Genomic DNA, 14,790 nt, shown 5'->3' with positions numbered 1-14,790 from the left:
CGACCATTCCTGAGATGAGTAGTTAATTGAAGCCCAACCACCAAAGAACACTGGTATCCACGATCTAGTATTCAAATCTGTATAAAAGTAACTGCCTTTACTAGATGATTTTAAATGAAAAGTTTAAATAAATTATGGAAAATTGTGGTTGCAGATTAGAGCGTTTTCATAATTATGCTGTTTTATTGAAACTTTATTTAAAACACTTATTTAACCAAAAAGCTAACTGTAATAAAACAAAAAAAAATATTATTGTTCACATTTTTAAAAAAATAATTAATAATAGATAATTGTTAAATTTCATGTCAGTAATTTGTCATATGAAAATTTAATTTCAGATGAAAATAAATATGGTTTATAGTGAAATGAAACACATATTGTATCATTAATATATTATTATTTCTGGTAATTTAATTACATAATTTTCTTTTAAAATCAATTTGAATAAAATTGAAAAAACTAAATCTATAATAAAATATCATTTTTCTTCTCTGCATTACAGAATGTTCTAGCATAATATTTTGCAATTGTGCGTAAATTAGCTCTCTTTATTCCAAAGCACTCACCAAAGTTAGTGACAATATCTTTTCTGAACTTTATTTCATCTATTAAGTTATTTTTTAGATGTTCATTGTGTTTTCCAATTTTGCTACCATAACCATCAATTGCATCTAAGAGACATATGGATATTAAAACTGAATCTCTTCCTTCTAAACAAGTTGTTGCATTAGCTAAAGCATCTTTGATATCTGTTCTGAATGAATCTTGCAAATTATAAGAATCTAAAAGTAATTTCTCTATGTTTGTCACTGTTTCTGTGAAATTTATACATGCCGTAAAGTTGATATTGGGTTTACTGAATTTAATTTCATCCTGGAACATAAAAGTTATTTTATGTTAAGTATAAGGTATTCATTAAGCTAATTTTGAATTAACAATGATTAAGTGTTAAAGATGTAATGTAAAACAAAATATTTCAGTAATATTCTAAATCTTTAAATCTTATTTCCATAATTATTAATTTATTTTTGTGTTGAAAATTAATAAAAGTTTTTAGAGCTAGCTAACAGACCAGCTCTTAAACCCTGCAAGTGATTTCATTTTTTACATATGATAAAAAATTGATTTATTCATCTTCCTAACTGTGAATATATAACTAGGCATATGAAATATCGCATTCTTTCAATCATCCTCTAATGTTTTAACAGCAAAGCTGTAAAGCTGACAATTCTTGTATAAAAATATTGAATCTTAAGATAAATTCAAATTAATAATCTCTAAAATCCCTAGAAAGAACGGTTGTCACCTCAACTTAATTTTATTCAATGACTTGTTCTGATATACATTTTATATGAGATCAGAAGCTGAAATATCAACTGCCTTTTTACAAGTAGGATATTCTTTAACTATCTCTAAGTAGCTCTTCTGAAACTATAGTAATTACATCAGTTAAGAAGTGCAGGACTGAAACAAATGCCTTATCAAAATCATACAAATAGAAAAGCATCTTTTGTTTTAACAGTTATTTAAGTTATTTTGCAAAAACTAGAAATAGGTAATCTAGTTGACAAATTCTTCTCTGAATGTTTATCAGTATATGGTGTTTCCTAAAGAAATTTAAAAGTCTAATTTGAATTATTTTTAAGATTATTTATATGATATTCTAGATAGATTTTTAATTTTACTGAAGAAACTCACTAATAAACTAACATTTCTTACGTTGAGGTTTTTCATTGAACATTTAGCACTTAAATTTCTGAGACTCAGAAGTCAAGGACTATATGCAGTATAATATATTTCTTTATGTTTTTATTATTAATTTTCACCTTATTAATTAATTATGTATGTAATTTGTCAGTTTTTCTTGTAAACTGATTAAGATTTGTACACTGAAGTTGGAAAAGATTTTCAAATTGTTTTCATACTTTTTGTGATTTTTTTTTGTTTAACCTCCACGACCACCGTCAGGTATCGCTTCAGAGGATGTGATCAATGATTTGTAGTGTGTGTGAAAATGCCATGCCTGACCAGGATTCAAACCCGGGACCTCCATGTGAAACGTCAAGACACTACCACTTGCGCCATGGAGGCCGGCTTTTGTGATAGTTTACTGTTTATGAATTTTATAGAATTTTTCACTTCTTTTCAATGTTGAAGATAAAAATCTGAAAAAATTTGTTCACTTTTTCATTCATGTAAATATAGAATTTGTTAAAATTTTAGTCTAGGCACTGTGGAACTGCAGCACCTCCTATTTTCACTTGATATAACCAATAACATTTAATATGAGTCCTTTTTACTTTAATGTTTTCTTTATATTTGTACAATATATAATCCTTAAGCTTAATGTCAGTAGCCATCCCCTAGTTTATGAAAAAGATAAAAAATATTTGCATGGAACTGTGAAATTTACAGTTCCAGTAGTGTGGTGTTTGGCTGTTGTGCACGTGCTCACATAGGAAGCTGCATGCGGAGCTGCAAGGGAGAGAGAGCACTGTCACTCCCACAGTGCTGATTTCTAGTTTAGTAGGTGGAAGGAATATGAAAGTGTTTTTTTCAGTAGTAATCAGAAGATGGTGGAAAGCAAGGGCTCTTTTATTGGCAAATCTGTCCAAAAACACGCTGGAAAGGCGAAAGAGAAGGTGTTTAGTAAAAACTAATTATGCATTTGTTTCTGTGTACATAGTAATTTAAATTAAGCACCACTGGACTATAATGTTTTTAAGTGGACATTTCATTATTTATTATGTTAAACCAAATACAGTTTTTAAGCACAATATGCTTAAAAGCCATGTACCATATTCTTGAATGTGATAAAGTGTAGTATTAGATTATTATCCTGCTTCCAGCTATTTTATTTCATTGATTTTTTTCTTCGGTTCTTTTATTTTCAGACCATGGCCTTGAAAGGCCCAGAAAAAAATTTTGTGGAAGAGCACCCCCATTAATTTTAGCTATGAGCCGCCACTGTCTAGCATACATTATTTACCATTTTATTATTACTTTCATTACATCAGCAACTTTGATTGAAAATATACTTAAGTATGTAAATTTTACTTGCTTCATTTATGAACTGCAATACAGAATAATTTTTTTACTCTTATTTGAGATTACTTTATCTTACAAGATTTAAGTACTAGTAAAGATTTGGGTTTGGGGTTTTACGCTGGCAATATGAACTTTAAAATCCAATTAAAATTACTGATATGTTTAGTGATAGAGATTGAATTTGAGTGCTGCAGCAAAATACAAGCAGTTGTCATACTTACAAGTAGAAATACTGATTATGTAACTTTTAGTGAAGTAATCCAATCCCAGCATACAGTGTGAAGCTCATTAAAAAAAATCTAAAAAGATGCCCTTATTACATATATAATAATAATTAATCTTTTCTTGTTATCCTCATTCATTTCAGTTTTTACTGATCAACAGTTTTAAATTTATTAGTAATTTTCAAATTTCAAGTAATATATATTTTAGTTACAAACTGTTATTTATATATTTTTATTTTTTTAGTAGTAGTATTTTTATTAATATAAAAAAAAATTAAGATTTTAATTGATATGTGTGTTACTTTGCATGTTGTTATAAATTTATTATATGTACCTTTAGTGACTGAAAATAACATTATTTTATTTTTTTTAATGTTCATAGTTCATTAATTGTATGTTAACTTAAAAAAAGAAAATGATTTTCTTACCTCTTTTGGTAGAGACTTGCAGCCTTTAACTTTGAGTGTCTCTAAAAATGGTTTATGAATCTTCTCAATAGATGCTATTTGTTGTTCAAAATTAGAATTTATTAAATTCTTTAGCCCATTTGAAATTTTGTTTTGGACTGTGTCTTCACAGGCTGTCTGAAAGTTATAGTAGAAAATTTTTTTTAGTCATATTTGTTTTTAAGATAATTTACACTAAGAACTTGCTCATTGAAAAATTATCAGATGGCTCACCACATTTACTTTCTAAATAAAAGGATTATTGCAATCACGCTCAGATTTAGTTTTTGTTAGCAATATTTTGTGAGGTTGTTCCATGGTATAATTAAAGTATTTAGCATCTCCTTATATAAAGTTATTTCTACAATACTTGGAATATTTCAGAGAGCAACATAATGGAAAATCAGAAGATTTGAAGTAAAGTATTATATTTAATAAGTCAATACTTTTACCAAAGTTAAATAATCTTAATGCTACTATTATCTAGGTGAATGACTAACTGCTGTGGAAGTTAAATCTCAGGGCAGTTGTCTAGGCTAAGATGTTTTTTGAATTTTAAAAATCAATCTATATTGTGAAACTAAAATTCTGTTAGTTAAGTTTATTAATTTATGTACATTTAAATCAGTTTAATGCATTAAAATAACTGCAACACCTCCATAGGTTTATTTAATTTTTTATCCATCCTATTTTTAATTAATTAATCAATAATAAATTCAACATTTAATCTCTAGAAAAGGTGAAGTGCTCAACTTTGGTGTAGCTGTAATGATATAATTTGAAATGGCTTCGGCTGCTCTTTATTTACTTATAACCTGTATTAAGTATATAGAAAAAACATTAAATATTATTTTAAACTCTTTTAGTTTTATTGTTACATAATTTATTTTATTCTGTCCTTTATAGTTACTTCCTAGATATTACAATAATACTTTTACAAATATGAGTTCATCAGGAGATTTATTTAGTAAATTAAATAATTTACTTGCTTAATAATAAATTAAAATTTGTTACAGTTATTCACCTGTTTAGTTATAGAGATAGGACCAGTTAATGGAACCATTTTACTAACTAGGGTAAAGAAAATTCAAATCACCCTTACAGGGATATTATAATACTCATTAAAAAAAGAAATGAAAAATTATTCTCTTTTTACTGAAAAGAAACAATGTAGAATTAAGGGAGCTTTAAATATTTCTCAGAAGTTATTAAATAACCACCTAAAAAACATAAAAGTATATTTCTTTAAATAAAGTAAATAATAGTACTTATAATAAATGAAATAAAATGCTTGGAAAATTTAGACTCATTCTTTTAACCATTCTTAAATTTGAAATTTTTAGTTTTTTTCTGTATTTGTTGAGTCTAAGTATTTATCTTCAGGGAAACGATTAAAATCTGAATATGATCTCCCCTTTACTTTGTCAATATAGGTGATTTTTTCTGCTCATCAGCTGTTTGGAGTAGTACCGCAGAGGTCTGTTTTGGAGCCCCTGTTATGGATTATAGTGTTTGATGGAGTCCTGAGACTACAACTTCCTCAGCAGGTTGACATGATAGCCTATGCCAATGATTTAGCGGTAAAGATTAGCAGTAAGAAAGAGGGTGTAATCACAGAAAAGGGAAATGACGCCCTGTCACATATTTTGAAGTGAAGTTTGAAGATGAGAGTGCACGAGTTAGAATTGTCACCTGATAAGTGTCAATTTATCACATTGACCGGCAGATGTAGGATCAAACCTATTAAACTCAAAATTGGAGATTGCCAAATAAATTAAGTTAATAAAGCTAAATATCTGGGGGCAAAAGCTCCTGATTCAGCCAATATATGCTGATTGTATGTAGTAGAGCTGAAAAAACTTTAATTAGAGAAAACTTTAAGTGGACTGATGACATCGCATGTGGCACCTAGATCCTCCAAGAAAAGGATGATAATGTCAATAATAACTTCTATAATGCTTTACGTGGCACCAGTATGGAGAGGTACTGTGAGAGTTAAACTCAATTTATCAAGATTGGTGAAAGTGCACCATAGATCACTGCTAGGTGTGGTTGCGACGTTTTAGATGATCTCATATGAACCCACCGGGTTGGTCTAGTGGTTAACGCGTCTTCCCAAATCAGATGATTTGGAAGTCGAGGGTTACAGCGTTCAAGTCCTAGTAAAGCCAGTTATTTTTACACGGATTTGAATACTAGATCGTGGATACTGGTGTTCTTTGGTGGTTGGGTTTCAATTAACCACACATCTCAGGAATGGTCGAACTGAGAATGTACAAGACTACACTTCATTCACACTCATACATATCATCCTCATTCATCCTCTGAAGAATTATCTAAACGGTAGTTACCGGAGGCTAAACAGGAAAAAGAAAGGATGATCTCATATGAGGCAGCTTATATTCTTGAAGGGGTGCCCCCGATAGATCTTCTAATTAAGGAGTGTTGCTGGAGGTATGAAGGAGTTCCTAAGGATGTGGTGAAAGATAGAGTTAACATAGAATGGCAGGAGAAATGAAGCATGAAAAGGCTGCATTGACCAAAAGACTTATAGTTGACCTAAAAGCATAGTTATACAGAAAATATGATGAGGTGTTTTATTTAGTTCAAGTATTAGCTGAACATGGCACCTTCAACAAGTTTCTTCACTGGATTGGAAAGTGTAATGCCCCAGCATGTAAGTACTCTGATACTTCCGACTTGGTAGAGCGCACCATATTTAGATGTCGGGGATGGGGGGAAGACAGAGAAGCCTCTGGCCTTAGCAGAATGGGACTAGATCATCTGATCAGTTTCATGCTGACTAATGAAAGCAACTGGTGTACTGTGGAGGACTTTGTCAGGCGAGTCCTGCATGAAAAAGAAGCTGAAAAGCGACGATGTGGGTACTGAGATTTATTGTAGGGGTCGGGGGAATGTTAGGTAGTTAAGGGCTACAAGGGGTAAAAAAAAGACTGAGTCCCAGCCACTGGGTAGGGATCCGAAGGAGACATAGTCAAGCCTGGCTCCCCCTGCTTCAGTGGCATGAAATTGTACAGACTGAAACCCATTCTCCAGGGGGGGTGGGCGAGAATGACGTAGTCAGGACTGGATTACTCTCTCTCAGGGGTTAGAGTAGAGGCAGGCAGAAGAAAAAAGATCTGACTGGTGGGGGGGGGGGGCTAACTTGCATGCCGGACTTTTAGCTGGAAGGTGAGGAGGCCCCCTTAGAGTAAAAGAATACTCTCCTGGGCCGAGCTTTACTTAACTGTATGTCCGGCTCAGAGGTATAGGAACAAAATGGTTAAATTAGTTCTGGTTAAGATGCTAGGTTCTCTGTACTTGTGACTCTTCTTCTTCAACTACTCTTCATCTTAGAGTCTACCACTGACTAGATGTTTAGGCCTTTACTTAAATAATAAAAAAAATTTATAAAAATGAAAGTAATAAAAATATTAGCATTTCAGATTATAATTTTAATGAGTTACATTGCACAAAATGAACAAAATATACTTCAAAACTTTTTTAAATATTTCACTGCCTCACAATATCCCTGATAATGGAAAGCCATACTTGTCAATATACCAGTAAGAATAGAAAGATTTTGAAATCTATAAAAAGTATACTGCCCTTATTCCATTTCTTAGATGTGCATATATTCCATTCTTATCATATGAGTTTAAATATGTGTGTGTGCGCACGCATGTGTAAACAAAGCTTGAATCAAATTTGAAATTAGAATGTACCCTAGAATTTGAATTCAGAATAAAAAAAAGATGTTTTAAATTAATCAATCTATATATAACATAATAAAACTATTTTGGTTATTCATTTAAAAAAAGTTAGCCATAAATTAGACCATTTAAATGGCATTATTGTATTTTTTAGAAGGTTAACTAGCTATAAAATAATTTATTAGAAATGTGGAAATGATACAGAAAATAAAAGGGATCAGATTTTTCTTTTTATCTGTTGAACCTAACACCCACTAATAAATGATAACACCCATTAATAAATGATGCTTACATGTTTTTTTTTCTATGTTTAATATGCAACAACAGATCTGAGCATTTAACCAGTAAATCAGGATTAATCTAAGCAAACTATCTTAGAAAATCAGGACTTGAACATGCCAAACTGAACCCTCTTGAACAGTTAAAAAATCATTTATTAGATAAATTGACTAACTTTTTTTTATTAAAAGAAAAATACAAAATAAACAAACATTAGTTGAGTCAGATATACTTGATTTATATTGATAATATTGTGTTGATAACATATTAAATGATTTCCAGAAATTTGGCAGTATTAACAACAGTTTTACCCACAATTCTATAATGTAATGAAGGAGATGAATGAAACTTCCAAAAAGATTTCTTGTAAATGATTTATATAAATGTAGAAAATGAGTCACTGCATTTATTTTTTTTTTGTTTTTTTTTTAATTTTACAAATTTCTTCCAGCTTTATTTTTTTTTTCTATTGTGTAAAATTAAATTTTTTGTTTTACTATTTTATCACTATATCTATTTAATTTAAAATAAAATTAGTATGATTAAATAAAAACTTACCTGTGAGATGAGCAATACTGCAGTTATTAAGAAAGCTAATACTGCCATTTTGTACTAAAGGAGCAGTAACAGATTGTCAAACATATATAAATTTAAACAAATATATAGTCAATCACTTGCATAAGTCGATTCATTTTATCTATCATCCACTCAAAAAAAAAGATTATTGAAGTTATTATCACTTTTATTTATACTGTTTGTTTAAACTTTTGTAATTGCATGTTTGAGTATGTTATTGTAGTACGATAACATTTAGTGTAAATTGTTTATATTTCTTTAAATTTTTCTTTTTTTTTGGGGGGGGGGGGTGTAATACTATTGAATAAAATAAGTAGTATTTATTTCTTTCGTCTGATAAACCAAAAATACATTTAAAAAAATATATATTTTACAGAAATGTATGACTAATTATGAAATTCTAAACATCTTTTTCATATACAGTCTTTATATTTATATAAAATTACTGGCAGTTCTGAGAATTATAGGATTGTTGAAAACATGGATAATTTATTTGAAAATGAAAACTTATTTTCTGTTAGAAATTTGAGAAGAGTAAAGCAATCTAAAGAGAGAAAATAAAGATGATAAATTATGTTGATTATTCTTTGGTAGAAAGGAAATATATATTAAAGGAATGTTCATGAGTATAAATTTATTCCTAGGTAATGAATTTTGTTGAAAAAATATTAAAATAGAAATAATAATAGTGATTGAAAGGAGAATAATGAGAAATTAAATATGGTAGCGAAAGGAAACCATAGTTTATCAAAAGTTACAGAATTTGCTATTTACACTGTAAAATTATTCACTTAATGGATTGTGAACTAACTTAAAATCTAGATAAAACCATCGCATTCTGCACCTTAGATAGATGTAACACTGTTAATTGCGTGGAAGGAATTCCTGTTAATGATAACTACAGTATTTCTGTTGCCAGTAGTGTAAACTTTCTTGTATTTTTATTAGACATCAAAAAAGGAGGTCTCCTTATATCTAACTTGAAATAAAGAGAGCTCTTCAAGCAAAAAGATAACTTACTAATATCAAACACTGATTAGGAAATCAAAAGAAATAAAAAAAAAATATTTGTAAATAGTATGGTTTTTTATTGTAAAAAAAATATAGATCATAGAAAAATCAAAATAAGAAAAAGATAAATTTGCTTTTGAAATGTAGTCTTATAGAAAAATAATTAGAATTAGGTGAATTGATAAAGTTTAAAATGAAGAAGTTCTTAAAATGGGTAGAGAAATGTGTAATATAATCTCACAAAAGTACAAATTGTTTGGTGGGTCATGTACAAAGACATTTAGGATTAGTAATTTAATTACAGAAGGATGAGTAGAGATGAACACTGTATAGATGAAGGCCAAGATTACCAATAAAATCAATATCTAAGGATGTAGACTGTTGTAAAATGCTTGTTACAAGATTAACGCAAAACAGAAAAGAATGGAAAATAACATTAAATTAGTCAAATAACTGCTGCTATATAAACCTTAATTAGATAAAAATAAAAAAACTATTATTTTCTTTTTTTGCAAAGATTGTTTAACAGGGTTATCTTATCATTAAAGAAAATAACTAGTTAACAAATTTCAGGAGTTATGTCACTAACTATATTTCTGTAACATTACAGGTATATTGTTTATTGTACCTGTATCTTACAATATTCCTGCATGAAATATTTTTTCATCCTTTGCAACTTTTGCAATCCAAATTGAAAAATTCATTAACTTCTGCTGAACTGCACTACTCATTAATGTTGTATTTATCCCAACAATCTTCTTTTTAACAGTTGCTCATTATATTTGCTCTTCTCTTATTTATTATTGAATAGAATACTTGGCAGCAGTTCTATATCATTTAGTTCTTCCAACTTGTTTTTAATTTCCAGTCAAAGAACACATTTTCCATTAATTTTAATCTCATCATTTTTTCTCATAATATCAGAATAATTCTACCCTCAAGTTTTTCCTCTATTGCTACTTTGAATATAAACTGACACAGAGTGATGTAATTAATAGCTTCCTGGTTTTTGAATAGATTAGAAATAATTGTTATTTTTGTGTAAGTTTAGTTTCCCTAACATTTTAAATATTATACATTTTTAGGCAGTATAAAATGCCTTCTTAAGATATACAAATGCATTCTTGATATCTCTACTTATTTTTAAGATTGCTTTCCCAATACTAATCTGAAAGTTAATATTTTCTTACTCTTAACCAAGTTTTTGCTGAACCTCATTTGGATTTCATCTTTTACATCTTTATTTAATATTCTGTAATACTTGGCTGTATATCATAATCCTAATAATAATGATAATGCTTATTATTATTCTCTTTTATCTTAACACATCCTCTTTTATCTTACGTTATCCTTGTTGGGAAATTTTCTTATACTCTATAAGTATCATAGAATAGTACTGAGACTACTACTCGAGTTGTTTTACGTCACATATTCACCTCCAGCAGGGATATGACCGAGCAGTTGGATATTTGTTGTTCATTAAGATACTTCTACATACAACACAACTCCAGAAATAGTTATTCTTGGGTGGCTCTAATTTAAGGAAGATAAATGTTTTTTTAACATTTATTATTATTATTATTTATTTAATACATTATACATTATATTTGTATAGTATAATGCAATACAAAAATACATTATATAATTGTTATTTATATATATATATATATATATATATTAGCATCCACATCACTGCTTCACCCAAGCTATATGGTTACTTGCAGTCAGGAGATATTTAGCTGGTCATGGCTCACTTCGCTCATCCTTCCCATCTAGTTAGAGGGCTCTACTCCTTGGACCATACTGTATTCATTAAACTCATGCTTGTGACAACAACATTGATAAACAAAAATTAAAGTCCACCACGTTAAAGCCTGTTCAATTTTAAAAAATATCATTGATTTGTACTCGTAATTTTTTCAGAGCAACAGATTGGTCAGTACAAGTCCCAAAAATTTGAATGATCTAAGAATGCAGGTTTCAAAACAGTTGCTCTCTATCTTCAAAGTATAACTGGTTACCCATATGAAGTATGGGTAAAAATGTATTTTTCCTGATTCTTAGCGTTTTCCAACGAACACCACGAGGAGGTGACCATACTTCATTTCTCACTTTTTTTTAATTTTTCAATTGCTTTTATTCTATGTATTTAGTCAAGCAACCAAGGCAGGTGCAACAAGTCACATTGCACATACAGTAATAGTGGCAGTGGCTGTGTGGTTGAGCTGCTGCGCTGTACACCGTCACTCTCCTTATAAAATCAAAATTCAAAAAACCTGAAAATGGTTTTTAGATATTTGTCTGAAGAGTGTTTGGAAGCCTCAACCTAGTGAATATCTTATTTAGTATAGTTGGATATGGGAAAAATTTGCAATCACTGTTCATAAACCTTTACCTTTCTTCAACACTTTCAAGGACAAATTTTGAAAAGACTAGAAATTAGTTTTTAGACATTTACATGACAATTACACACACCAAAAATCAAGTAGTTATCTTCATTTGTAAATGAGTTATTAAAAAAAATATAGCTAGGTTTCAATAAAATTCAAAATCCATTTTAACCCATTAAACTCAAAATTTCAAAAATCTAGAAATAGCTTTTAGATATTCCCATGAAAATTACATGTCTAGAACCCTGAGAAGAGATTTTCCTTTTTATAAGGAAAAACTCTGAGAAGGGTTCTCTTAATTTACATGATATTTGATGATTTTGTGAAACTTGGGCTAATCAGTAAGTCGATTCTTTTAGGATTTGTGGCTAATCACTCAGAAAGGTCTAATTTGATGAAAATCTCACGTTTTTCAACATCATTAACAGTAAAAATGTAAAAAAACTTCCCACACTGACTGTCCTTCAAACTAAAAAGATTCATTTAAATATTTTTTTTTAACTTTTTACATGTTAAAGCAGAGATACATAAACAGAAGAGTGTGATGTAGGAATCACAGGAAACATAGTCTCGTCTGCAAGAGAAGTAATGTTTATATTTTTTTTACATTATAATCGTCAATTTTTGTTCAGTACAAGACAATCTTCATTATATGATATTTGATTTTATTTACCCATGTTTTTAAAATCTACAAAATTATTTTACATTACATATTCAGCTCCAGTAGAGATATGACCGAGCAGTGGGACATTCATTGTTCATTTAGAGTTAGACACATCTACATACAACATGACTCCAGAGGTAATCAATGTTAGGATCTGTTTAGGTGGCTCTTAATTTATGGAAGGAAAAAAGTTTCTTACAGCATTTAAGTTGAAAATAGTTGATCAGAAAGTAATATTTGCACCCATTCAGATAAAAATGCCTCTGTTACTTAAGATATTGTGGTTGGGAAGAGCCTTAAGTTTTCTTTTGGATGGAATTTTGTCTTGTTCTGCTGTTTCCCTGAGCCTCCTTTCTCACTAACTATCCCTTTTTACTTAGCCTTGTTTCCCATTTTCAGTTCTGTGAACATTGATTAGTCCCAGTTAGATCCACACTGACGATGCTAGATCAACACAGTAAATATATCTTGTTGCGATCCAGTAGGTATCATCCTGTAGACCAACCAGGGGACTCTATTCCCTTCCCTTCCCGGCTGCAAAAGTTAGGCCTCTTAAGCCTTCCTAAAATATGTATATATATATATATATATATATATATCACACGGTTAATTTTTTTTTAATTTTACTCATGGCTGCATTCATTTTATAATTGCTGTACTGTTTATCATGATTGCAGTATACTTCACAATACACAATTTTATGAAAATAATTTTTTTTTGTTTCAGAAATACACTGTGATCTTATGAACTTCTTTTCTAATCTATCTTACCCTTCATATCATTATTTCTCCCTCATATTTGTAATTTTAATTTATTTATAATTCATTATAGACAAACTTATAATGAAAAGATATCACTAAGTAATGGACTTGATCTTAGTAATTTAATTCGTCATTAAAAACATGTGTATATTTATTTATGATTTAGTTCTATGTGATTTTATAGTAAATTCAATTTTTTAGTTTTTTTTTAATATTAGATTTATACAGGATTATGTAAAGATATAAAAACATACCCTCTTTGTGTGTGTGTGTGTGTGTGTGTGTGTGTGTGCGCGCGCAAACACACACACGTGCGAGTTTTTGTTTTAATTTTTGAAAAATTACTTTACCTGTTTTGTTTAAAAAGAACATAGAAATGTGAAAAGAAACCCCTTAATGTCCATAAATATTAACAAAGGATCTTTGAGAGATTGTTTTTTGTTAAAGGATTAAAATTAAAAATGTAAGGCTTGCTTTACTTGATTTCAAGTTAATAGAAACTGTATGCCAAACATCTTACACTATTTGGCTCTTAGCAAATCACAACCGCCTCCTGTTAATGAATAATACCTGAGAAAAGGAAATTTCAAAATTAAAAGGATGGAATTTCCATAATTGCAAGTCTGTATAACCTCTCCTGTTTTCATTATCAGCATTCCTTTAGCCTTATCAAAAGGGATTCTCTAATGAAAAAACTTTCCCTTGGATTCATTTTCTCTACTTCGTGGTTATTAAAAATTTTTACATGATCCACCCTCATTCCCCTCTCCTCGGGACGACCATTTTTAATTTCGTTTAAAATGAGGAGACAATAACAGAAGCGCAAGCTTCTCTAGTCATCTGTGGGGGCTTCAAAGCCACCATCTCAATTGCGTATAGTGTTCAGCATATTAAAACAAGCTATATTATTGTAATATCCATAATTGTTTTTATTAAATATTAGTCCGTTTTAACGTGTGTTAGTGTGAGTGTGATACTCTTTTTATGCTTTATCCGTAAAGTTTTTTTTTTGTTTACCACAATTTTACAGCCTGAGAAATTATCGCATTTATTTCTATTTTCGATTATTATTACAAATAAATTATTACTAAATATATTTTATACTTTTATACGGCATTAACTAGTAATACGTAAAGTAATAAATGATTTACATTAAGTTTTATTTAATTAATTTAAATCTTTTAAAAAGCAGGACGAACGAAAATTTACTGAGTGAATTTTAAAGAACGAGTTTTCCTACAAAATAAATAATAATAGTAATAAATAAAATCAGTAAAAACACCAAGAATATGATGAAGGATTTTTTTTCTAAGCTTTTACGTTAACGATTTCTGGAGAAACTTTTCTAGAATACAGAATTAAAATTCTCTACCAGGGAACTTAACAGAAACTATTCTTTTTCTTCAATCTTTCTTCACTTTGTATTTTTCAAAATCCGGTATTTTTAATGTAGTATACTAAATTAGGTTATAAAAAATAAAAATAAGCTTAAAAACCTATTTTTGTTTATGAATGGTTAAAAATTCTAACCTTATCAATTAAATGCTATCGGTTTTTTGGTTCTGTCTTTTAGCAACCAGCCATTTATTTTTGCATTTAACAATACATTCTCTCTTTTTTCTGTTTAATCTGCGACTACACTTGAGGCTTACAAGTGTAGTCTTGTACAGCCTCAGGT

At 29.4% G+C, this 14,790-nt stretch overlaps 1 protein-coding gene across 1 annotated transcript; it reads right to left on the bottom strand.

Moving 5' to 3' along the window:
• Positions 1–377: 377 nt before the first annotated feature.
• On the bottom strand, positions 378–8,424 carry LOC142318841 (uncharacterized). Its single transcript, XM_075355389.1, has 3 exons — positions 8,269–8,424; positions 3,701–3,856; positions 378–873 (listed from the first exon to the last, which is right to left on the bottom strand). The coding sequence occupies exons 1-3, from the start codon at positions 8,314–8,316 to the stop codon at positions 466–468; spliced, it is 612 nt and encodes a 203-aa protein (XP_075211504.1). The 5' UTR covers positions 8,317–8,424; the 3' UTR covers positions 378–465.
• Between the last annotated feature and the right edge of the window lie 6,366 nt (positions 8,425–14,790).

This window comes from Lycorma delicatula, chromosome 2 (assembly GCF_047948215.1).
Source record: "Lycorma delicatula isolate Av1 chromosome 2, ASM4794821v1, whole genome shotgun sequence".
Lineage (NCBI taxonomy): Eukaryota > Metazoa > Arthropoda > Insecta > Hemiptera > Fulgoridae > Lycorma > Lycorma delicatula.
Note: the sequence above shows the minus strand (reverse complement) of the source record. Positions and strands in the feature narration are given on the sequence as shown.

Bases quoted from the DNA above. Each gene is read 5' to 3' on its own strand.
- LOC142318841 (XM_075355389.1), bottom strand. From the start codon at position 8,316: ATGGCAGTATTAGCTTTCTTAATAACTGCAGTATTGCTCATCTCACAG. The intron at 3,857-8,268 runs GTAAGTTTTTAT...TATAACTTTCAG, and splicing joins CAGTATTGCTCATCTCACAG to ACAGCCTGTGAAGACACAGT. The intron at 874-3,700 runs GTAAGAAAATCA...TTTATGTTCCAG, and splicing joins GCAAGTCTCTACCAAAAGAG to GATGAAATTAAATTCAGTAA.